Source organism: Biomphalaria glabrata, chromosome 6 (assembly GCF_947242115.1).
Source record: "Biomphalaria glabrata chromosome 6, xgBioGlab47.1, whole genome shotgun sequence".
Lineage (NCBI taxonomy): Eukaryota > Metazoa > Mollusca > Gastropoda > Planorbidae > Biomphalaria > Biomphalaria glabrata.
In genome coordinates this window covers 26378835-26406032 of record NC_074716.1, presented here as the reverse complement: position 1 = coordinate 26406032, position 27198 = coordinate 26378835, and the positions used below count along the sequence as shown (strand labels likewise).

Genomic DNA, 27198 nt, shown 5'->3' with positions numbered 1-27198 from the left:
AGACAGACAGAGTTAATAGAAAGTTTCTCCGGTGTGCTCGGCCAGCTGCCTTTTCTTAGGCCTGAGTGCCTTGGGATATCAGCCATCGGTAATAGGGATGTAACAAATTTGCATCTGTTTCGATCTCTCCCAGACCCAACATTTGTTCTAACAAGTCGGAGTAGGGCACTAGCGGGTCCATCACATTTCCCTATGTATCAACATTTAGATCTGTGTGTATCGTCTCATCAGTTCTTTGACTTTCGTTGTAAATAGGTCAGCAGCTGTTCTGAGCAGCATACCAAGAGAGAGAGAGGCTGATCCATTCTTTTACATATTTATTAATTAAAAGCAGTGTTCATCAACCTACGGCAGAAAAGAATTACGCTGGTGCCTCTCCTCTTCGAAATGGGTTCTGGGAAGCATTGCGAGCTCGCCCACGGCCACGACATCAAGTGTTTTCTTGTATTCTTAGATGCACAAACGCATTCTCCTGACGTCTACAGCACATGATCGGTCCTATTAAAAAAAGTAGGTCACATGACATGAAATGAAGTAAGGAATGAGGACGGACTACTATTGAAGTGTAAATGAGAGGCTAAAAGTAAAGTTTCCCTTTAAGACTTTGCGATCTATTGGACAGATGGTGTTTAGAACATTTGTTTCTGTGGCCCACGATGTCATGTGGCCAGCACAACGACCAACCGCCTTTACTTTTCCTCAACTAAAATCAGGTACCCTTTAGAGTTGGGTGGACTCAGGGGCGCCCTAAAAATCCCGAAATTCAAAATCCCAGCTTTCATCGAGATTCAAAATCAGGACCCTAGGTTCGAAAGCCAAGCTCAGCCACCGCGCCCCAGAACGATAGGTCAATCGAGGCATATGTAAACATAGACTTCTAATTTATAAGAACCTTTTAAATATACTTGATAAATATTGAATTTATAGACCCCCTAAAAAGATATCTTCAATACCGTCAGCACAATGCGCCCCACCGGTTGAGAAAAGCTGATTTAGATTAAGACCATTTTAATTGTCACCTTCGAAAAAAATAATTGTCATCGAAAAATAATGTAACTAGGTTACAAAGACAGTTTGTGTGGAAACACAAACTCATAACAGGCCCCCGAAGTGGTCCGTTTTTGCAGGTAAAAAAAAGGCAGGTTTCATTATTTTCCAAAATAATAGAAACTATGAACTAGAAATTATCAAAAACTACAAAAAGATACAAAAAGCAGAGACGTGCTGGTGTTCAAAGTGTTACCGATAATGTTGTATTGTTAGTTCGACTAACGACTTGATACCACAGGATACGGAGATTTATTAATGTTATTATTACAATGTATTCCGATGTGTTCAATGAACTGATAGTTATGAAGATCTAGGTGTCACTTACAAAGGACGCATAACGAATGAAGAGGTTAGAAACAGGATTAATACAGCGATTCGACTCCACGATAACCTGCAAACTACTCAAAAAAAAAAAAACGTAATTTCTAACTCTACTACCACATCACAGGGTCCTGGAAGAAGATGAAGAGGAAGACAGAAAAAGCGATGGGAAGACATCTAAGAATGGACAGGCCTGTCAGGGAATGAAATTCTATCCAAGGCAAGGGACAGAGAGGAATGGAGAAAGTCGGTGGACAGATCTTGTGGTCCAGCAGACTAAGGGATAAGTGAAGGTGAAGGTGAAGTTAAATGTGAACCTGGCCTAACTGTTGTTATTGAATGATTATCTAATTGTTTTCTAAAGGGCCAATCTCTCATCTATAGCCTCAACAAATTTAACTTCCCTTAGAAAAAACAAATTTCCCTTTAGTGTTACAATCATGAGGTTTTACACTACAGTGCACGCGTATTATATGAGACTCTACTGTTTTTTTTCCTCGTTGTTTTAAATTCTTTTCATAATGTCGGATTTTCAATTTCTTTTCTAGTTTACGAGATTTAAAGGGACAGAAGGACGGACAGACATACCATATAAAATTAAAAGCGGCTATTCCCCTTTCAAGGGCCTCTAAAAAAAGACGTTCGTATATAAATAATAAATTTTTTTCAATAGGTCAGTTGGAAGCTTTGTTTTGTTACAGAACTATAATTAGTCTTGCAAATGTCTGAAAAAAAAAAGTTATAAAAATAGTAGACCATATAAGAAAAGAAGTAGGCCTACTACTCTTAGTTTTGTGTGCTTTAAGCAGGTTAACTCACACTGAATGTGAGTTCTAGGCCCAAAGTGATTGATACAATAGACACATTTAAGATAGAGAAAAGATTGGGATAAGGTGACTATAAATATGTTTTTGACTTGTATCTCATGTGTTTCACATAGACTTACACGTTTCATATGAATTCTAAATTTTGCAAAAACAAAGTCTTTCCTAAAATAATTGCGATAAAGGGAGCGGGGCGGTGGGTGATTCTATATAAGAAGGTGATATACATGCATTCACTTATACTCGTGACTACCACTATAGTTTAACGGCCCCCACCCCAAAAGAAACGGACTTGTTTGGAGGTGGGAAGGTATTTGAAGGGTGGGAAGTTTGAAATGCGGTGCGACCTATATAAACATGATCCTTGATAACTTCTCAGCTGTTGATGAAACTTTCAACACTCGTTTTGGACATGGTCTACCATACTAGTACAAAACGTTTTTATCAAATTATTCGTCACTTTTTTTTCAAAATTGTGATTTTAATTAATATTTTATCCGTTTTTTTAATGTTCCAAAGTATTATAGATTTTAAAAAAATTGTAGAAAAAACAAACAAACTTCAATATAGAAATCTGACTTTCTAACTCTTTTATTTAACTCAAGTTTTATTCAATTGTGACCTTTAGTAATTAAAAAATGTAGACATCAATTTTGTATACATAAAAAACAATATAGCCGCCGTTACCATGGCAGCCAGCATACCAATAACATTTTTTTTTTTGCAATTTCTATCTTAGAATGTCCATACATACTATCCTACCAATGTTCAAACTCATCTTCATGAAAAACGAAAAAAAAAAGGGGTTTCCAGGGTTACCTCCCGTTAAAATTTTAATAAGTACATATATATTAAATAGATGTTTGACTCAATTTGTTCATTAACTTTGATTTCTGCACACAATTTAAACCGCCTTCACTCTCGAATGGTTAGGAATTTGGAGGGGCGGGTAGGTCTACTTGGGTGAGAGTGGTGGATCGGCCTACCGCTATTATGTACAGCCAAACGGCGGGATAGCCTCGCCTACGTTGTTATTAAGATACTTGAACAAAGTGTTAGAACCTTTGATTAAAAAGCATAAAAAATATAAAAAAAATTTTTTTGCTAGAAACCAGAAGCTTGTTATTTAAAAGTGAACTAGAGCAGCGGCAGATCGTTTAGTTGTTGTGAATCAGATAAAATGTTTCTGCTACTCTGCCTCGCTACACTGGTCACTGTAGGACTGACACATCCCTCCTACCAAAACGCCATTCCAAATGGTCATCACACACATAATCCATGCGGTGGCCAAGTATGGCACGGAGTCGGTCATTTATTAGCTGCGGGGTCAGGACCTTTGAATCCTTTTGGCGAGGTACGTTTTTTGTAACATTCTAATAGTCCTACATGCTCAGATGTCAGGTGGTTGTGGGCTAGCGCACTGTGGTTGTGGGTTAGCGCACTGATAGTTCAAACCGATAATCCAGGTTTTGATTCATGTCGAGACGAATGCAGATTTTTTAAATCAAAGTTTTGAAAATTTGGGTAACATCTTCAGAAACATTTTGAGAATCTCTTTTAATTCGAGGAAAGATGTTTGAAAAATATTAAAATATGAAAGAGAATCGATAAGCTATACCTGTTTTGTATTTTTAGTAACAATAGCCCAGTATAAATTTTTTAGCCACATTCATGCGAGCTCTAACAGCGATTGTCTAAATTGAAAGAAGCCCCAAGCGTTCCACTTAGTCTTTCTGTTCTACTTAGTCTCCAGCGTGCCCCTTTCATTACTCTCTCATCTGAGGACACATTTAGATCTAGAATCTTGAGTCGTCCTCAATCTTGGATAAATTATGAAGAATTGAATCCAACTTACAGAGGAAATAACAATGTAGATATTAAAAATTGTGATTATACTTTTACAATCCTGCTAAATCAATGAGTCTAAATGACACTAAAGTTTAAAAAAGGTAATGAACAAACACTTTTCTCGTACTAAAACTTCCTTGTTTGCAAGTCCTTTTCATCCCGAGTACGCTATTCTGCCTCAACGTGACACTCGGGTGGAAACGATCGCTAGAGGAAGGGATTAGGCTAAATGAGTAGCACAACAAAACTCCTGTGGAAGTGTCCAAGGGAATGCGAGAGCTTTCCCATTGCACGGTGCGGAGTTGAAAGAGAGCTTCCACGTCCCTGTCGATAATCCATGCGCCATTCCTCAAGGGACCGTTACACTAATGGCGAGTCCTGCACGGTTAGCTTGGTACAACATTGGAAAGTGGCGGAGGTTCCCGGTGTACTCGGCCTTCGGCCATGCGTTCTAGTCCATGCGCCCGGAGTGCCAGATATATCTGAAATAGCAATGCTTTACATAGGCATTGACTTGGAACTCTTCCAGACAGAACGGTTTGTTCAAGCTGGCTTATTCGCCTAGAGCTTTAAGAGGCTTCGGCTCAGCTCTTTTGACAATCACACGGGGTCCTTTTCATTTCTTGAAAGCGATGGACACTATTATGACTTGGAGAATAACCAAATTCATTGTTCATGCGTATCTCTTAATGCTGCGGCCAGGAAGTCACCCAGAGAGGTTGGTTGGACTTTGTGAAGAAGTGGACCTAATTGTCTCCTGACACGCCAATTCGAATGATGTGAATGTCGTCCTATGGAATCAATAACAACAAATTATTGACACCATCATCGCAGAACTTCCAATCGACTCAAAGATCAAAGTGTCAAGTGACAGAATCTTAATTTGAATGTTAGACTGCTGTCACATTTGTTATTGAATGATTACGGTTGTGGTATCTGTATTGACTAAATGAATCATTGTCTGGTCGTGTGGAATGCTCTCCTAACCATCGTCACCATGCTCGCGGATTTGAACCCCATACGCTGTTCTGCACAAAGTTCCTAGTCTGTAATTATCTTCATCCTTGCAGAAACGTAGACAACAAAAATGTCAAGTCGCCCTGCGAATAAAACAAAATCAGACTTGACCTCATGTCCTTAGAACCACTACCTCAGCAGCTAACAACTTGATAAATCTACGTAAATGAGATACACATCAATTAGATACAATAAATGTTGTCCCTTGGCCATCAGTCGGTTTGTTAATTAGCTTTGTGACCAACCCAAACGTTTTATTGCCTCTCTAGGACTTTGCTGCTGCTGGACACACGTGGACAGCGGCCTTATGTCATCTTGACTCCGACAGAGATGGCCGTTCAAATGGTGCTGAGCTAGGTGACCCTCAGTGCACTTGGACACCTGCTCACCATGGTCATATGCCAGCATCTACTGGTCATCCAGGTAAAACACTGACCACAGTTTTCTAGACTTAAAAGTTACAACTTCAAATATAGCATTCGATATTTTCAACACAGCAAGCATTAAGCTTGTATTATTAGTATTTTCTTATTGCATGATCTCTGGTTCAAAGTCTTTTTGTGCACATGTGAAGTCAGTGGGTGGGTGGGTGGGGGGGGGGGGGGTGAGGTATCTAGAAGTAGGTCTACATGCTGCCATTGAGCTATCCCCAATCGTAATCTCGTTCGATTCAAATTTCAATTTAAAAATTCCTGATCATAATAATGATTTTAACTTGAGACCCATGGGCGTAGCCCCCCTCCCTCGAAATGAAAAGCCTTCCGCAGGGGGGTGGTGTGTCGGAATTTAGTGACTGATTTTTTTGCTTTGATTTTGTTTATTTTAGGTGATATGTTAATACTAAACTCTCACTTGTCCCAGCGCAGCCAAGAGGTTTTTGAGTTTAAAGTCCCTACCAGGTGGTTTTGTCTTTAATCCCTCTCTTCTCTACAACAAAACACACACACACACACACACAAATGCAAACGACAATCCTCATATTCCATGAGCATAGCTAAGGAAGATTTTGATTTTAAAATCCCTCCGAAATTAACGAGCAAAACCCCTCTTCAATATAAGACTATCCAATTCACCAGTCGGCGCTATTTTGTCGGGTCACCACTTATGATACATGTTCTCAAAGTATACATACAATGTATACTTTATTATAAATAATTACAAAATTACATCTTATAATATATTTAATATCAATTTGTAGTATATGTCTTAATACTTAATGTATTTATTATGCAATTCCAACTTATAACGATATAGTGTTACTCTATGATTTACCATATAACTAGCGCGACACCACAAGAGGTACGCATTAATCAGACCTCCAGATATGTCGTCTTTCCTAAACACTTCCCCTTGTTCTCGGTTGCATGTCTTAGTTTTACTTTAAATATGTTTATAATGTACGCCAACAAGATTATATATATATATATATATATACATCAAGAGAGAACTCCTTTCTTCTCCAGGTATCTGTGAGCCCATTGGAAGTACTGCCTGTGCCTGGCAAAATTTCGTCTGCTAACTCTATATGTCTTTTGTTACACAAAGAAAAAATCGAAAATGTGCTCAAATTGGCAACAATTTTATCTACAACAATAAATATAAATATATTTTCCGTGTATTTTTTTCTTTATTAGGACTAGTTTCAGGTGTACTACTGCTGATTCTAAGCAATAATGTTGTTTTATTTGTGTTTGTCTCTTCACCTGCTGTCTGGGCTGCAACGTTAAACTCTTCGTTTTCCTAAAGACATCGTAGATAATTGAGCTGGAGTGTGTACCGTATTGACATGACACTATTAGCCAATACATCGAACTGGAAGCTATCGTTAAATTATATGTACAAACAAACAGAATAGATTGAAAAATATTGAAGAATATGCACTTTTAGAACTCACATATAAACGACAAAATGACTTTATACCAATACTGAGTCCGCTGTTCGATAGTCAAGATGTATAAGATAATCCAAGAGTAGATTTATGTGAAATCACTAAGACCCTGGGAAGAATTCGACTAGGCCCTTGTGTCTGGCAGCCTATGCGGCGCGCGGACGATCCTGGAGGTGGCAAAAATGCTAGAGCAATCAATGAAAGCGCAGTTTCAAAAAGGACACTACAGAACGTTCATTGTAGAACAAAGATGGAAGGTCTCCAGCATTTGGGCTGTAGTTTACTTACTACCATTTTCTGACTGATAAATATGTTAACAGTGACCTGTTTTAGTAGGAGTTGTTACTATATGTTAATAGTGACCTGTTTTAGTAGGAGTTGTTACTATATGTTAATAGTGACCTGTTTTAGTAGGAGTTGTTACTATATGTTAATAGTGACCTGTTCTAGTAGGAGTTGTTACTATATGTTAACAGTGACCTGTTTTAGTAGGAGTTGTTACTATATGTTAACAGTGACCTGTTCTAGTAGGAGTTGTTACTATATGTTAATAGTGACCTGTTTTAGTAGGAGTTGTTACTATATGTTAACAGTGACCTGTTTTAGTAGGAGTTGTTACTATATGTTAACAGTGACCTGTTCTAGTAGGAGTTGTTACTATATGTTAATAGTGACCTGTTTTAGTAGGAGTTGTTACTATATGTTAATAGTGACCTGTTTTAGTAGGAGTTGTTACTATATAAACTAAACGTAACTCATAAAGTAAATGTACATTTTCTTGTGTGGATACCAGAAACTATGAACAAGCTGCAAGATAAAGTGATGTTGGAGTCACATGAAATGAATTAATGACTACAGATACATTCAAGTAATGGGGTGTGTGAAACTACCACTGAGTGTGGCAGGGCTAGTAGAGGCCAGCGATGAAAGCTGAAAGGTCCGAAGTCAACATTAAATTAGACTAATATGTTATTTAACTTTTGATTTTGCTAGATCAATTACTAAGATGGCTCCGTGGCCGTGTTGTTTGCGCTACGGACACTCCTCATGATAGGCCCATGCTCAAAGCCTGTCCACCGTTGTACCTGCCGTCCTGTGGGCCATGACGTAATCAACGTTAATTCTAAAGAAATTCTGGAGCTTGTAGAAAAAAAGTTAAAAAAAAAAAAAAGATTGGTAGTGTTTTCGACTGTAAGTTGTTAAATGTTTGGACATGTCGACATCATTCTCATTGAAATACAAGGTGTTTAGTTATCTTTTTTTTTTCTAATTGGCTGCAATCGTGATTCTAACAGCAAAATGTCATTAGTGAAACGTTGCTCCATACCAAGACGACTGTTAGGAGATAAGCCTTGCCTCGTGTCTTGGAGAAATCACGTTCACCAAGAATCAGAGGTTCTCAACTTTAACACATGACCTCAAAACCGTAAAGTATGCGCACTGTGAATGATTAAAGGGCAGCCTTATTTTTGTATTTATTTCTATGCATTTTAAAATTGTCTTGAACTTTGGATTGCCATGAAAAGATTGAACTGCGACCTACTTCACTTGCTCGGAGTGACAAACTAAAAAATTCACTTTAGGACCATTATTTTATTTCTAGTTCTAAATTGTCAATAATTGCACATAATACTACAAACTGTAAACTGTAGTCATGTGGTAGTGACGAAAAGACATTCCCTTTGCAAGGCCAACTAGAGAACAAGTTAAACGAAATAGAATGTTTAAAGTCTGTCGCTTATATTGAGTGAAATTACATCAACTCTTTCAAAACTATCCTAACTGTACACGATTGCGTTAGCTTAACTCTTTCTCTCCTAATTGACCATGTCAGCTTTCATTTAACCCTTCATTAAATTACATTTATTTTTTGATTTATGAACTTTTTTTCGTCATGTTTAAAAATAGCATGCTTTCTCCTACCATTGGATACCAAATAAAACATTTTCTGAGAACAAACAAACAAGTTATTGAAGTTTAATCCTAACAGGATAGTGAAATACTACTGAGCAAAATGAATAATACTATCAAAAAGAGAAAAATAATTACGGAGAAAATTTTACATTTTCCAAATAAAACAATAATTACTAATTGATTACAACTGATTGATTAATTAAATAATTCATTTTATTTTTTTTTACTGATTCTCGTTTTGTCAACGTCTTAGAATAATTGACATAGAATAATTGGCATAGAATAATTGACATAGAATAATTGACATAGAATAATTGACATAGAATAATTGACATAAAATAATTGACATAAAATAATTGACATAAAATAATTGACATAGAATAATTGTTTAAAGTTTCCATAAATGGGAAGTGGGAGAAAAAACGTGTCAAAAATTATGACCAGACCGACAGACAAACAGACGGAGTGAGTTGATATAAACTTGGTAATAACTAGTCCGTGATCTAATGTAGTGAAAAATGATCGAAAATAATAAATAAAGTGTTACAAAGTTTCTTTTCTGTGGGTTTTATTTCCACGATTTTCTTTTTTTTTTCTTTCAGAAGTAATAACGAACATTAGGTTGACAACTTTCTGGTTCTTTAGGGAATCTTTCATTACGGATTATTGATCTACTATATGACTATAGCTGTATCTCATGATCTCTCTCTGAGTATATTCATATTCAACATATACATTCTCATTGTGAATCATTCTTTCTTAATTTAGAATTGGAAGGATAAAATGTAAAATGTATAAACATTTCATGCGTTCGTTCAAAGTTCAAGATAATCTACACAATCTACACCCTAGTTTTCTGTGATTATCAGTAATCCGCACTTGCGGATATAGAAATACAGAACAAATTTACTTAATTTAATATTTCTATTGTTGCAGAAACAGTCCAGTTAATTATCATAGACAATTTATATAACGTCTCTTTTATTTTTGGAAACACAAAAGCAATAATTGTTAGAAACATTGGACAATATTAACACTCTCTCATTAACCCTCTCACTCTCTCTCTCTTATGAAGTCTGTCACACACTCTATCACACACTCTGTAACACACGTATTTACTCACTGACATACAAGTGCTGTAAAAGTGACTAATTGAACGCATATGTTTTAGGTCCTTAGGTCAGGGTGTTTTGTCGTGGACTGCGTCATTACTTGAATTTCTGTATTTTTAAATAATTAAGATGTGACGTGTGTTGTAGTGGCAGGCTTCATTCTCAGAGTCAACATCAAGTCCACAGTTACAGAGGTAATCAAGGGAAGTTATAAGTACCATGAAACAGAAGGGATGGTTTATTTCGTCCCCTGTATTGCTATGAGGATACATGGAGTTGAAAGTTTTAGAACCATTGATTAAAGCATATAAAAAAGATTTCAGCCAGGAGCTTACAATTTACACGTGAAACTATTTGATTAGCTGTTAATAGTTTTTTTGGTATCAGACCAGATAAAATGTTTCTGCTGCTCTGCCTCGCTACACTGGTCACTGTAGGACTGACACATCCTACCTATCAGAACGCCATTCCGAATGGTCACCACACACATAATCCATGCGGCGGTCAAGCATGGCACGGAGTCGGTCATTTACTATCAGCGGGGTCAGGACCTTTGAATCCTTTTGGAGTGGTATGTTTATTTAGAACTTATTTGACATACATATTTCAAAACGTCAGCAGGTTGTGGGCTAGCGCACTGAGTTTATAGCCACTAGTCCAGTGTATGACGCAGTCAATCGTGACTTCTCTCAACAGTTTGAAACATTAGGACAAAATTTTCAGAGAGGAAAATATTAACAAAAGAAATACAAAAAATACTAAAAAAAAAAACATCAACAAAGGTTTTTTGATTCAGTGTAATTGTATCAATTAGTTTGTATTGGTCAAGTCATTAAATGTGTAATAGATCTAGACTAAACACATTAACTCTGTGCTATTAGAAATATTTTTAACACTTAATTTAGTTTGGCGATATTTCATGCTTGTAAGTTTTCTCATTGCGGATAATCCTATCACTCTTGTGTGGACCGGGGGGGGAAAAGAAACGGAAAGGGGGGGGGGGGTACCTGTTACCGTGACCACTTTTTAAATGTATACATGTATGACTTAAACTTCAGCTCATGGTTTAAGCCTCCTCAAAAGAATTAATTAAACTTATACCACCACATCTGTCAAGTACGATTTATTTACTTTGTTCGATACCAAACAAAATAATTAATTACTAATTGTTAATTCACTAATCTGTTAATTTATTAATTGACTCTTGTTTGGTCCGGTACTATAAATAATTGTGCGAAATTTAGACTTGATCTGAAATTGGGAGGGGAAAAAGTAACGTGTGCAAACATTTTACCAGACAGATTGAGTTGATATAAGCTTTCTAAAAGTTACGTGCGTCTAAGAAATATATAAAAAAGATGACATCATCAGATTCAGTCTGGACATTTTATATCTTCTATGACAACAGATGAAAAATATATTATAGTCAGTTTATGAAATCTGTTTTCTGTTTTAAGTAGCAGTAGCTTATTGAACGTATTCTTATTAAGGGTTACAGAAATTTCTATTGAATAATCTAGCTTATTGCTTTGTTTTTAGCTGTAGTATGTAAAGCGCGTCTCAAAAAAAACCGTATTCATTGCAATTAAATACGTAGGCCTATTTTTAATTAACCTTTCAGTTCTGTATTATGGAGACACTAACTATAAATTCATACAATAGTTGCCATTACTTCTGGTGTGAGTTTGTGGTCTCCCTTACCTACCCATAACAATAAATAATATCCTTTAAAGAGTACGGGTTGTGAAAATATCTTATACAATACTGACAATACTAGCTTAGGGTACATACACCTGGCATAGAGAGTTAGGTCGTCGGATAAAAATGTGAAACTAACAATAGATAAACATACAACCTTTTATTTCCAAAAACATTTCGCTGGCTCAGCGGGGATTACAACTTAAAAAGGTTTGAGCCCTCGAGGTCGAGTCCAAGTCTCAATTAAAAAAAAATTCCTTTAAAAAGCCATTACGGAGATCCTCTCCCAAATACCCTCCTCCCTCCCCCCCCCAACTCGTCCACACAAGGGATTGGGACCAAGTGCATTGAGAATTATCAAGATATGAACTTGCGCTAAACGAATACATATGGTAAATATAATTGAATTTGATACCATTACACTTTATGTTTTGTTTTATTTTTTACATTTTACAAGGTAGGCGGCATTAAAGTCGTCGTGGTCGTGTGGTATGTGCTCTGGACCGTCGTCACAACACTCCTAGGTTCGAGTACCCCCGTCCTTCTACGGGAGGTTTCGTCTTGGACATAAAAATCTGAAGCAAGGTCGAAAATGTATGTGCAAAATCAGCTGCACCTTTAAAAAAAATATATTGGAATTGACCATTTATCTTTATTACCGTCACTTCCGTAGCTAAGAACGTCATCAAAATACATATACATACATATATACACACACATATCTAAATACATCAAGTAGAGAATAGTTTTGCCGTGGCTTCGATTGGATTGTAAATTAGCTTTGCGATCATAAAAGTTATAATCCCTATATATCAATCCAAATGTTTCATTTTCTCTTTAGGACTTTGCTGCTGCTGGACACACGTGGACAGCGGCCTTATGTCGTCTTGACTCCGACAGAGATGGCCGTACAAATGGTGCTGAACTAGGTGACCCTCAATGCACGTGGACACCTGCTCACCATGGTCATATGCCAGCGTCTACTGGTCATCCAGGTAAAACATTGACCACAGTTTTCTAGACTTTGAAGAACACAGTTACGACTTCAACTAAAGCGTTCGATGTTTTGTCTACAAGTAATATTGTTACATTACAATGTTTTAGTTTACCTAATACATGCCTTATGTTCTCGGGTTGAATGTCTTTTGTGGGAGGAGGGTTTCTCTGGAAGTATTTTCCCGTTTGACTTGGGCGTCTTAGATTATTATTTTGCCACAAAGCACACATGTGCTAAATTAAAACAGACAAATGCAAAAAAGAAAATGCAAAAACAACAAAAACTATTTTAAAAAAAATAAGTATTAAAAAAATAAAGCATATCCGTTTAGAAGTTCTCTCACACTTTCTACTATACTTTCTCTATCTACTTCTCTCTCTCTCTACCTGTCTCCCTCTCTATCACTCTCCCTCTTTCTCCCTCTCTCTCTCTCTTTCCGCTCACCTCCTTCTCTCCTCCCTAAACAGTTTCATCCTATCACATATACAGTTCCTACACATTTTGATAAAAAAAAAAATCCCTAAAAAATCCCTGGTCATAGTGATTAGGACTCGAGCCTCCTTCTGGTTTATGTCACTCAACCTCACTTCCTGTTGAAGATGTGAGACTATGTGGTGATTGCATTCAAATGATTTTAAGTTTATTCCTAATATGTCTATTGTATGTATACAATCTAAGCTTCTAATATATAGTATTATAATTGTCAAAATGTACGATTCATTACTAATACAATTATGCTTATGACATATTGAATACTCATTCGTAGCCTACTTCTTGACACTTCATTTATTTTGATAAACTAGTGTAACCTAAGTATTTTGGTACGTTTGCGCACTAACGTTACAGTGCAGCCCCACAAGAGATTCGTATTATTAAACAGACTTGAAATATTTCGTTATTCACAAACATTTACATTGTTTTTAGTTGTATTGAGAACTTCTAATATAGAATATGCACAGATACTTCTTAAGCTTAAACTAATCAGTTATAGCCTTTTCTTCTGCCTATATTTTAACGCCACCCAGCCCCTCAACCACAACAAACACTCAGGGGCGGACTGGCTAAGTGATCTTTTGGGCAAATGCCGGGTGGGCTGGTGCCTGAATGGGATGTTGGGGCCGCCGAATAGACCATGTCCATAAACGTTATTGCCCTCGCTTTACATTTTATAAAAGATCTTGACAGAATCGATTGTGTTATACTAGCCACATATTCCATTGTTTCGCTCACACACCTATACCGTGCTTCTGTGAGTTTGAGTCATCTAAGAGACTGAGAAACAATTTAGGACCTTTCTATTTAAAGTCCTAAAGAAGTCGAGTTAGTGTGAACATAATCGAGTGAATCAGAAAATGTGACACTCAGCTTAAAAATGAGTAACGACATGACGACTGTCCAGAGCGCATGCCACTCGAACAGGCAGTCACCAAGTGTTATGCTGCTCTCTTTAAGATATCAAAAAATGTAACAAACTAATTGAGATTGCCATTTGTGTTTTTTCTCTACACCTAAGTGTGTTCTAGTTACATCTAGAACTACATTGTTATGTTAGGCCACGTTAGCAGGCTCTCAGTTGTCGTTGCATTCTGAAACTTTTATTATTATGAGGGCAGCTAACAATAGATGGGCATCATATAGCAAGCTAGGTGTGGACCAGATCGTATGGTAATGCCAGGACCGATTTTGACACTTCTTTTAAGCCTCTCCACCAAATACACAGTTTTTTAAAACTCTTGTATGTTCAGTGGAACAGCCGGCATTACAACAACATCGCAAAGTTTTGTTGGTGCATTCTCCAATACAAAGCTCTCATTCCCTAACACAAACTCTTAGGCCGCTTCAAAAACCTGTTAGGTCGACATTGTAAATAGAGATGTTGGTAAATTTAACCACTGAAATTTAGATTGTGAAAATGACTTCCTTGTTCTTGGCTAATTAATAACAGTTCTAATTTTCTTAGTTTATCGTCCATGGAGTGGATAGTCAGTGAGTCATCAGGGCCAAGAATATTGTAGAATATATGTTTACAATGAATCTTATAATGTACATCTATTCTGTAGGCACACGATACAGGATTATATTTTATTTATATACATAAAGAGAGAACTCCTTTCTTCCCCAGGTATCTGTGAGCCCATTGGAAGTACTGCCTGTGCCTGGCAAAATGTCGTCTGTTAAGTCTCAAGTATTTTGTCTTGACAACAGAAAATCGATATAACCTATATGTTTTCTTTCGTATTAGACTCTCAGACTTGCTACTATTTATTTACCACAATAAATACTAATAGACTCTCCTTGTGTAGTCTTTACGTGTTTACAATACCATCAGTTGATTCATTTCATCATGGAACATTCTGGGAAAAACCTAGAAACAGATCACAAAAACGTCACTAACGATTTTACTTGATGTATATTGTTAGCGGCATTTGACCGTTATAATGTTTCAAAGTATAAAAAGAAATCAATTTAAAATTGGTCAGAGAACGAAAACATATTTATCTTGCACAGACTTTACGACTTTGGGTATTTCCGCACTCATTCAAGAGTGTAATAAATTATAATATTCAGAAATATTTTGCGCATCGTCTCCTAAGTCTAGATCTAAAGGCTTATCACTGAACTTTTGTAAAGTCTAGTAGATCTACTCTTTCACTTAACCAGAAGTATTTTTCTGGAAAAAAAAGAGGGGGGTCTTTACGTGTTTACAATACCATCAGTTGATTCATTTCATCATGGAACATTCTGGGAAAAACCTAGAAACAGATCACAAAAACGTCACTAACGATTTTACTTGATGTATACTGTTAGCGGCATTTGACCGTTATAATGTTTCAAAGTATAAAAAGAAATCAATTTAAAATTGGTCAGAGAACGAAAACATATTTATCTTGCACAGACTTTACGACTTTGGGTATTTCCGCACTCATTCAAGAGTGTAATAAATTATAATATTCAGAAATATTTTGCGCATCGTCTCCTAAGTCTAGATCTAAAGGCTTATCACTGAACTTTTGTAAAGTCTAGTAGATCTACTCTTTCACTTAACCAGAAGTATTTTTCTGGAAAAAAAAAGAGGGGGGTGGGGGGGTTGTGATGGAGCTGGGTAAAAAGTGTTCCATTTATTTAAAATCTAAAACTCACTAGATATTAAAAGAACAATAATCGTACTATAAGTTGTGTTAAGGCAGTATAGTCTTTCTAAAAAAAAAAAATACATATTTTTAAATGTTTTTCATGTTTAATTCGATTAATATAGTGTGTATAATACGTACTAATTTTAGTTCTTAGCGATAGGCCGTTTTATTAATTTTTAAAATGACTTTTAAGCTGACATCTGCTAGAAAAATAATTACTTTTAAATGAACGTTTGAGACTTGCCAAACAAACAAAATAGTCCATACATAACATACGGTCTAAAAGACTATCATGTATGCTCTGTACACCAATAATTATATTTCTAAAATTATATTTTTTTTAATAAATACATTAGAAATCTGGAGACTGACCAGCGATTTATACTATAGAAACAAGAATTTTTACTATTTATAATAATATTTGTAAAATTGTAGACACACTCTAGCCCATGATTTTTGTTGCTAGGGTGGTAGACACAACATAGGAATATATTTAAAATATATTAATTAATAGATGGTGCGATTTAAATGATTTACTAGTTCTGTGCACTAAATTCTATGATTTCTTCTACAAACTAACCTCGTTAAAGGGAAATAATAACTACAAATTGATTAACTAATTGTTTAATTTTTTAAAATATTATTTGTTCATGTGCTGTCGTCGACAATGATTAATTGAGATTAATGGTGCAAAGTTTCAACTTGATCTGAAAATGGGAAGAGATAGATTTAATCTGTAAAAGATTTAGACCAGACGGAGAGACTTCACAAAAGCTCGGTAATAAAAGAATTTCTTGAGTTTCCGTAACAAAGGGGAGTAACTAAACAGAGTAGAAGAAAAAGTACAACTACGCCCAATCACCCACACAGCCATACGCACACCAAAACACGCACTACACGCTGAACGCACAAACACACACATACAAATACAGACCCGAGACACAGTGTACACACCACTACTGAATCAACCGTGAAATCTAGCACCGCTGTGTTATTTTCGACCTGACACAAGCGTGTTCTCTCTAGGGCCGGCACGCAGTTCTTCGACTCGCCCTCGAGGTGGTACCATCTAGTGGGGCGTTAGTTAATCTACTCCCAGATAAGATGCTCAGACTTTTTTGTCTGGCCACACTGGTGGCTGTGAGCCTGGCTCATTCGTCTTATCAAAAGTATATTCCTAACGGTCAGCGTGTCATTAGTCCGTGCGGTCAAGGAGTCTGGCATGGCGTGGGTCATTACAAACCAAAAGGATCAGGATCTTTGAATCCTTTCGGAAAGGTCAGTATTTGAAAGTAGTTCTGGAATGTTTATTTTAAAATACAATAGCTTTAAACCATAGTACAAGGGACATAATCGTATTCTAAGCAAGAGTAACAAAACGAAAAAAAACAACAACTTATATTTTTCTTAACCCCCCCCCCCCCCCAGAAAGTTAAGTTTCAAATCGATATTTTTGCACAAATGTATAAACAAAGATGCCCCAATCTAATCAGAGAATTCAAACCATATCCTACTAATACTTCGTCACGTTTAGTTGCATTAACTTCTATTGTTTTTTTTTCCCACACACATTTTACTGTTCCCTTCATTTTCTTGGCCGCGAAGAAAAATATTGTTCTCAGTGACAAATATTAAGTTTCCAGTTAAACTACAAAATAACGATATATATATATATATATATATATATATATATATATATATATATATATATATATATATATATATATATATATATATAAATTTTAGGAGAATATTTCATTTAAATATTACAAGGAAAACATAAAAAATACTTTTTAAAAAGTACAATATTTCCTTGATACATCTAATTATTTTGCTAATTATTTTGCTCTAAATAACTAATAAATAATAATATATATATATAAATGAAACATTTTTTTCCTTGTCCCCCAACTCTAGAAAAAAATCCTAGCTGTATAAATCTACTAGACTTTACAATATTCCAATGATAAACCTTTGTTACTGAACATTAGGCGGAAATATCCGAATTTAGAGTCTGTTTAATTATTCATCTCTCTAGACACATTGAAATGAATGGTCTTCTACTTTGAAAAATAATAACGGTCAAACTAGTTTTGCCAGTGTGGCTAACGAGCGGGTCATTCTGTTCACATCTATCTATATAATTCTCTTCTTCGCTCAATAGTTTGGACGAGAAGAACTTTACGAGCCTTGCGTGTAGTGAAGTCATACAGTATAGCATAAAAATTCTATTTTCTACAGAGATCACGCTCAATAGCAAGAATTATCAAATGTTTCAATCTATCTTTGAGAATTGTTGACCTCAAGTAATTCTTCATTAGTTTGAGACGCGAAGCTTCTTCTACCACATTCCAAAATTACGGGATAATGCCGTTTTTTTATCGCGCCTAAGATTGGCATTTTCCTTACTGAATGACACCCCAAAATGACAATTTTTGTCTATATATTTCAGGAGATTCGTATTAAGTTTCCAGGACTTTTTCGTATATTTTTAATTTCAGGGCCCACTGCGGTCGCATAAGTGCGGAGAACATTGCGGTCACCTAAGGCCGGCCCTGCAAAATAGCGGCGTATGCTACGCCGCAAGTCGACTAGTCATCTATAAAATTTCTAGGAAAATCGTTACAGCCGTTTTTGAGACCGTGTCCGTCCATGCGATTCCAGGTTTTGCGCACTCCGAATGCGTGACTTGAATATAGAGCTTGGGTAAAAACAGAATTTAACAAAAAAAAAATACATTGAATAATATATAACTACTGGCGATTAAGCGACTTAAGAAATGTAATAAGATTATATTATACTGAATATACTCTTTAGCTGATATTATTAGAGACAATAAATCCTTGTTATAAGGAGCTGTTCTGTTGCCTGTCTGCATTTCAAAAGAAAACTAAAGTGAACATTTTTTAATCGATTAGTAAGAACTTTGATTGACAATGGATTTTTACATTTTTATAATTCAAATTTTTCAGTATAAAAAGTTGTGGATGGTAGTGAGTGTCGATTCATTTTGACATACACAATAAGTCAGTGTTCCAACAATAAGTCAGTGTTCCACATCTTTTTCCTTAATGGAACATTTCGCACATTCTGAGTATTTAGCGGGACACTATCCTTTTTTTTTGAGTCTAATTCACGTGTTGGACTACTAGTTAATTATTCCAGTAGTTCGTGGAACACCAATTCAGGTTCCGCGAAACACAGTTTGGGAAACACTGCAATAAGTTATAGTATGGAGACTTGAAGTTTTATTTAACAACAATATAGAGTATTAGAAGACAATGCAAGTTCATCACAAATGTTTACTTTGGAGTTAAGAATTGTCTCAGGAAGAACTATAAACCGGAAGAATTGTCTCAGGAAGAACTATAAACCGGAAGAATTGTAATTGAACAACATATGTAAAATTATTCAAAAACACATTTTGAGTTTACACACCTACTTACTTTTACATGACATGACTAAAATTAATTTATAGTCACCACAGCAACAGCACCACCTACCGTCACCACGGCAACAGCACCACCTACCTCTTGCTTGCTTCCTTTGATGTTTAAGCGTAGTAAGATAACGCTTTTTGATTCAATAGCTTGATAGTTCAAACTGTATAAATCTTCAAAACCTACTTTTAATTAAATCTTAATGTAATCAGGCCTTTGGTGCCTTTAATAAATCTAATTATTTGTAAATATAGCTCCTCCTTCGTGGTCGAAGATCAGGGCCGGTCTTAAGCCACTGCAACCTATGCGGCCGCAGTGGGCCCCGCACTTTCATAGGCCACGCGCGATGCGAATTCTAGGTGTAAATTATTAAGTTAAACTATTTTAACTTATCATGAAAGGGTTCCTGAAATTCTCCTGAAATTATAAAATATAAGAAAAAGTCATGATAATTTCCTGAAATTATTAAAATGTTTTGAAAACTCATGCGAATCTTAAAACAGACAAAATTGTCATTTCGGGGTGTCATTCAATATGGAAAACGCCAATCCTACTCGCGATTAATCAGCTTTCAATCAATAAAAATGTAATAATAAGCCGAATTTTAACCAAAACAAGAAGTTGAAATACCTTTTTACTCCAATAGTCACTGGCATACAAATATAGATCTAAATCTATCTCGACCTCTTAAAAAACAACAAAAGCGATATTTTGCTAGTCGATAGTAAATCTAAAATACAAATCTGAATGTTAATCAGCTTTTTGTGGAAAACTACTATCTACTGTGGATGGCTCGTAAAGTTAATTAGTAAAGTATAAATACAATGCAAAGACGACTTTATTTGTTAATACACAATCTTAATTTTCGCTTATTATTCTTATCACAACACAAATTAGGCCCCGCGCAATCCATTTCGCATAGGGCCCAGCAACCTGTAGGACGGCCCTGTCGAAGATGAACACATTTCTCATTTCTTATGGACTCGAAGATGGCTGTAAAGTCCAATCCTCGCTTTAAAAAGCCGGCCGCATATGTGGCATGGGTGGGTTTGGTAAGTTGCAGATGGGCCTGCTTCTTCTCTCAGCTTTTTGTTGGTTCAGCGCTCTTTCACCCTGGCAACTCTTCTTACTTCAAATCCTGAGACTCCGAGACTCACAGCTTCACGTCATGAGGAGCGATCGAGAGCTAGTGCTTCCCAGCCGTGAATGTTGATATTGCATTCCTTGAAGGAGCTCTTGAGAGTGTCCTTGTAGCGCTTGTATTGGCCTAAATGGGAGCGCTTTCCTGCACACAACTCCCCGTACAGAAATCGCTTGGGAAAGCGATTATCTTTGTATGTGTATTTGTATGTGAATGATGAATGTTATTTTACATTTTTCTTATGTATACTCCAGTATAGCTCATTCACTGAAGGTGTTAATATTCGATATGTAAGTTATAGCCCTTGGTCATTGTGAGTTATGCGTCTTTGGTTGTGAACATGTCCTTCCTGCCTAAGATGGCGTCCTATGTTGATGATTAAAAGTGTTCGGCCCAACTACGACAATTGTTGCCTCAATTCTTCAGGCCATACTTAACATGGTGGCCAGGACATACTTAACATGGTGGCCAGGACATACTTAACATGGTGGCAGTGGAAAGTGAACCACGTAAGTGCTTTCACTCTCGCTAGAAGTAGAAGACTAGACGTTAAGGGAGAGATTAATGATAAATTGAGAGCTATATCGGACAGTCTACCCACAAGGTCACGTACGCTTTGGCCTATCAAGGGAGGCAACCAAGAGGTGGATTTATATTATATAATAACGTGATTGTATGTGGTTTTAGCTGGCTTGTACAAGTGGACTGACGTAGAAGGATCTAGAACAGTTCCATAATACCAGTGGTGGCCAGGGGGTGGGGGCATATAAATATCCAATACAAATGTGTCGCCTGCCGCTTGACCGAAAGAAATTCTGCTGTCCAATGGTCAAAAGTGTCGATGGGCCGGAAAGCACAAAGTCACGGGATGGAAATTGACCCTCGGGATGTCGCTTGGACATCACAGCCCTATGTCTTGCAACAGGCTATGTTTTGAGAGGTGTTTAGGGTTAGGCATAAGACTAAAATCTTTTTAATTACTAGGAACAAACAAAAACAAAACAAAAACTTCGAAAATTTCACATGCATTCAAGAAAAAAAAACATATTTAATATCTTTCTAAACGGTAAAAATAGAAAAACAACTGATTCTTGCTACAAAAACTAAGATAATTGTGTGTATACATTTGTACAAGATGAAAAGCAAAATTGAAGTCTTAACGTACTACAGTCTAGAGGTACACTGATTGTCCATGGTATGTTTATTTCGTTGCAGGACTTTGCTGCTGCTGGACACGCATGGACTGAAGCTTTATGTAGACTTGACTCGGACAGAGATGGTCGAACAAACGGTGAAGAACTAGGTGACCCTGATTGTCAGTGGACATCAAAGCAACGTCAAGAGTTGCCAGAGCCCACTGGACATCCAGGTAGTCTTTTAGGCTAAATTGACAGAAAGGCTCAATGATTAGTCTATCTGTTCTCTGTAGTCTATTTGTAGAGTCTCTATAGTCTATCTGTTCTCTGTGGTCTATTGGTAGAGTCTCTATAGACTATCTGTACTCTGTAGTCTATTGGTAGAGTCTCTATAGACTATCTGTACTCTGTAGTCTATTGGTAGAGTATCTATAGACTATCTGTTCTCTATAGTCTATTGGTAGAGTCTCTATAGACTATCTGTTCTCTATAGTCTATTGGTAGAGTCTCTATAGACTATCTGTACTCTGTAGTCTATTGGTAGAGTATCTATAGACTATCTGTTCTCTTCTGTAGTCTATTGGTAGAGTATCTATAGACTATCTGTTCTCTGTAGTCTATTGGTAGAGTATCTATAGTCTATCTGTACTCTGTAGTCTATTGGTAGAGTCTCTATAGACTATCTGTTCTCTATAGTCTATTGGTAGAGTCTCTATAGACTATCTGTTCTCTATAGTCTATTGGTAGAGTATCTATAGACTATCTGTACTCTGTAGTCTATTGGTAGAGTATCTATAGACTATCTGTTCTCTGTAGTCTATTGGTAGAGTCTCTATAGACTATCTGTTCTCTGTAGTCTATTGGTAGAGTATCTATAGACTATCTGTTCTCTGTAGTCTATTGGTAGAGTCTCTATAGTCTATCTGTTCTCTGTAGTCTATTGGTAGAGTATCTATAGTCTATCTGTTCTCTGTAGTCTATTGGTAGAGTCTCTATAGACTATCTGTACTCTGTAGTCTATTGGTAGAGTCTCTATAGACTATCTGTACTCTGTAGTCTATTGGTAGAGTATCTATAGACTATCTGTTCTCTGTAGTCTATTGGTAGAGTCTCTATAGACTATCTGTACTCTGTAGTCTATTGGTAGAGTATCTATAGACTATCTGTTCTCTGTAGTCTATTGGTAGAGTATCTATAGACTATCTGTACTCTGTAGTCTATTATCTTATCTTCTTATATAATACAGACGTTACTTCAAAAAAGAAGATGATTACGTCCTACGCGTCATGCATTTAGTCATGCATATTAACCAATGACTTAAATTCTGCCAAGTCACCGGTTCTCCTGGCTAGCTCAGGCAACCCATTCCATGCTCTAATAGCACTAGGGAAGAAGGAGTATTTGTACAAATTTGTCCTAGCATATGGGACGAGGAATGTGCCTTTATCTTTGTGTCTTTCAGAGTATTTTATTAAATTTTGTTTTTGTATTTGAAGATTATGGTTCAGTGTTTTATGTATGATTGCTACTTTACTTTTGAGCCTTCTGTCCTGAAGGTTTTCTAAATTTAGTGATTTTACTAAAGGTGTTACTCTAGTCAAATGTGAATATTCGTTTTTTATGAATCTCACTGCTCTATTTTGTGTCTGTTCCAGTTTCTTAATGTTTTCTTGAGTTGAGGGGTCCCAAACGGAGGATGCATATTCTATTATTGGCCTAACCAAGGTTAAATAACATTTTAGTTTTATGTTCTTATTTGAATTATAGAAATTTCTTTTAATAAATCCTAATGCTTTGTTTGATTTTTTTGTAGTTTCATCAATATGTGGATTCCATGACAGTTTTTCATTTATTATAACACCTAGGTATTTTGCGTTTTTAGTCTGTGTTACTGGTTCGCCATGAATAAGATAAGTGGAATTAATTAGTTTTAGTTTTTTTGTTACTCTTAACAACTGACATTTTTCTGGGTGGAAAGACATGCTCCAATTTGATTCCCATTTCTGTAATTCATCTAATTCTCTTTGTAAAATATCTGTGTCTTGTGTTGTTTTTATTGTTCTATATATTATGCAATCGTCTGCAAATAATCTGACTTTTGTTCCTGAACTAATGTAATTTGGTAAATCATTTATGTAAATTAAAAATAGTAGTGGACCCAAGACTGTTTTTTGAGGTACACCTGAGTTTACTGTTATCGGTGTTGATTTAGAGCCATTTATTATTACAGTTTGTTCTCTCCCTATCAGAAAATCTTTAATCCACTGATGCAGTGGACCATTAATGCCAAAATATTTTAATTTTTTAAGCAAACTATGGTGGTGAACTTTGTCAAAAGCCTTAGAAAAATCTAGTAAGATAGCATCTATTTGTTCACTATTATCTAAACCTTTTGAAAAATCCTCAATTAGTCCTATTAGTTGTGTTTCACATGATCTATATTTCCTAAAGCCATGTTGGTATGGTGTGGTAGAGTATCTATAGACTATCTGTTCTCTGTAGTCTATTGGTAGAGTCTCTATAGACTATATGTTCTCTGTAGTCTATTGGTAGAGTATCTATAGACTATCTGTACTCTGTAGTCTATTGGTAGAGTATCTATAGACTATCTGTTCTCTTCTGTAGTCTATTGGTAGAGTATCTATAGACTATCTGTTCTCTGTAGTCTATTGGTAGAGTATCTATAGTCTATCTGTACTCTGTAGTCTATTGGTAGAGTCTCTATAGACTATCTGTTCTCTATAGTCTATTGGTAGAGTATCTATAGACTATCTGTTCTCTATAGTCTATTGGTAGAGTCTCTATAGACTATCTGTTCTCTATAGTCTATTGGTAGAGTATCTATAGACTATCTGTACTCTGTAGTCTATTGGTAGAGTATCTATAGACTATCTGTTCTCTATAGTCTATTGGTAGAGTCTCTATAGACTATCTGTTCTCTGTAGTCTATTGGTAGAGTCTCTATAGACTATCTGTTCTCTGTAGTCTATTGGTAGAGTATCTATAGACTATCTGTTCTCTGTAGTCTATTGGTAGAGTATCTATAGACTATCTGTTCTCTGTAGTCTATTGGTAGAGTATCTATAGACTATCTGTTCTCTGTAGTCTATTGGTAGAGTCTCTATAGACTATCTGTTCTCTGTAGTCTATTGGTAGAGTATCTATAGACTATCTGTTCTCTGTAGTCTATTGGTAGAGTATCTATAGACTATCTGTTCTCTGTAGTCTATTGGTAGAGTATCTATAGACTATCTGTTCTCTGTAGTCTATTGGTAGAGTATCTATAGACTATCTGTTCTCTGTAGTCTATTGGTAGAGTATCTATAGACTATCTGTTCTCTGTAGTCTATTGGTAGAGTATCTATAGACTATCTGTTCTCTGTAGTCTATTGGTAGAGTCTCTATAGACTATCTGTTCTCTGTAGTCTATTGGTAGAGTATCTATAGACTATCTGTTCTCTGTAGTCTATTGGTAGAGTATCTATAGACTATCTGTTCTCTGTAGTCTATTGGTAGAGTATCTATAGACTATCTGTTCTCTGTAGTCTATTGGTAGAGTATCTATAGACTATCTGTTCTCTGTGGTCTATTGGTAGAGTATCTATAGACTATCTGTTCTCTGTAGTCTATTGGTAGAGTATCTATAGACTATCTGTTCTCTGTGGTCTATTGGTAGAGTATCTATAGACTATCTGTTCTCTGTGGTCTATTGGTAGAGTATCTATAGACTATCTGTACTCTTCTGTAGTCTATTTATGCATAAGTTACTTATTTGGAAGTAGATCTTCATGACAATGGTGCCTACATTACAGTGATGAGATCAGCTTGAAACTAAAGTTTTACTATAATATTGAGTTCACGTCAACTGAGTTTGCGTAGCAATGTGAAACAATGCCCTCATATTTAATATTCGGTATCGAAAAGAATGCCATTATTATTAAAGAGTTATCTCGACATGACCAAAACATAATTTTTCGACTCAGAACCGGACACAACAGAATGAAACAACATATGTTCCGGAAGCTTAAAGTCGGGACGAACGAAACCTGCCCTTGTGGAGCATCACCAGAGAATGCTGACCATGTCATTTAAAGCTGCATTCTATTTCAAGAGGCCCGAACAAAACTCTGGCCCCAAAACCCTCCAATAGAACAAAAACTATACGGAAAACTTCCTGATCTGAAACCCATTACGCAGTTCATCTCAGATCTTGGATTACTGATCGGAACTTTCCGACGTGTCACATGAGAACGAAGAAGAAGACGAAGACGAATTAGAGAGATAGATACTTAGATATACATAAAGACATAGATCTATATATAGAAAGGCAGAGAGACATATAGATAGATATAGATATACATAAAGACATAGATCTATATATAGAAAGGCAGAGAGACATATAGATAGATAGATATATTTATATATTTATATATATGTGTGTGTGTGTGTGTTTTTGTGCGTGGTTAGTTTTTTGTAAATTGTTCACGCATTGAAAAAAAATCACGTTTTTTTTATTGAGCTTATTTCAGAACCTGGAGCTTACTCTACTTTAAAAGCATACGTTTTAGTACAGCCGTTTTGGCGAGAACTTATATATTTTATTGTGCCTGTAAAAAAGAATGATACTTATCAATGTTTTGTATTTCTGTGTTCAAATCTATTTTCAATGTAAAGAACACTAGTTGTTCTTGTCCATTAGATTTGAGCTTCAAGTTTGTTGTGTATTTCTTGTTTTGTCACTAACATTAGTATGTGTGTGTGTGGGTTTTAATAGTGGACCAAAACAAAATGAAACAATGATGATAAGTTGCATATTTTGTTCATACAAAATTAGTTTATTTAATTTACAGTAGCTCCAACTAAAAAAACAACAACAACATAAAAACATTAAAAGATACTTTAAAAAACAACAACAACTCCTTTATGAAACTTTGAGTTTTTCTCATCAAAATCAATGAATGTTCAAATACAAAATAATGGAACATTTTTTATCCCCTTCTCCCCAAGATAGAATCCTGGTTAAGCGAATGTATAGATCTAGTTAACTTTATAATATTCCAATGATAAGAAATTTGGATCTAGACTTAGAAGATTATGTGCAAACTGTTCCTGAACATTGACTTATTAAACGCTTCAGTCAAAAAAAAAAAAAAAAAAAAGCCTTGCATTCGGAAATTCCCGAAAGTTATGGTCATTTCAAGAATGCTATAGTCCTTTCAAAACCGATGTTGGATATAGACCTAGATCTAGATCTCTAGCCAAATTTAAATGTATTTCATTGTTTACTTAATGTCGGATTCCACCTCCAACCCACTAGATATATTACTAGTCCTGTTGTACTCCTGTGTTGTTGTATACATGATTTAAAACGTTTCTTTCCTCGTGTTACATGCTAAAGTATTTTATATTCAGCCGCATAGAAATAGTTCTGTTTGACGTCGACACTCATTTTACTCCTTGCCTATGTCTTGCTCTCCAGGTATCTGTGAACCTGTAGGAAGTGCTAAATGCACCTGGCAGAAGTTCACGTGCTAAACTGTGTTGAATCATGCGTCAGTCATACAAGGAAGGCACTTAATGGAACGTCAAGAATTCTTTGTAATTAAAAAAAAGAATAAATTGATCTTTTTCTTTTAGAATAATTGTATTTTCATTTGTTTTATAACTTACACCTGTTA

General features: G+C 35.9%; 3 protein-coding genes across 3 annotated transcripts; all 3 read left to right on the top strand.

Moving 5' to 3' along the window:
- The first annotated feature begins 3348 nt into the window (after positions 1-3348).
- On the top strand, positions 3349-6651 carry LOC129926963 (temptin-like). Its single transcript, XM_056033806.1, has 3 exons — positions 3349-3549; positions 5330-5483; positions 6524-6651. Exons 1-3 carry the CDS (start codon positions 3376-3378, stop codon positions 6577-6579), a joined length of 384 nt encoding a protein of 127 aa, XP_055889781.1. The 5' UTR covers positions 3349-3375; the 3' UTR covers positions 6580-6651.
- Positions 6652-10008: 3357 nt separating this feature from the next.
- On the top strand, positions 10009-14963 carry LOC106070587 (temptin-like). Its single transcript, XM_013230524.2, has 3 exons — positions 10009-10545; positions 12514-12667; positions 14792-14963. The coding sequence occupies exons 1-3, from the start codon at positions 10372-10374 to the stop codon at positions 14845-14847; spliced, it is 384 nt and encodes a 127-aa protein (XP_013085978.1). The 5' UTR covers positions 10009-10371; the 3' UTR covers positions 14848-14963.
- Positions 14964-16771: 1808 nt separating this feature from the next.
- Positions 16772-27162, top strand: LOC106070593 (temptin-like). Its single transcript, XM_013230532.2, has 3 exons — positions 16772-17081; positions 21600-21753; positions 27000-27162. The coding sequence occupies exons 1-3, from the start codon at positions 16908-16910 to the stop codon at positions 27053-27055; spliced, it is 384 nt and encodes a 127-aa protein (XP_013085986.2). The 5' UTR covers positions 16772-16907; the 3' UTR covers positions 27056-27162.
- Positions 27163-27198: the final 36 nt, after the last annotated feature.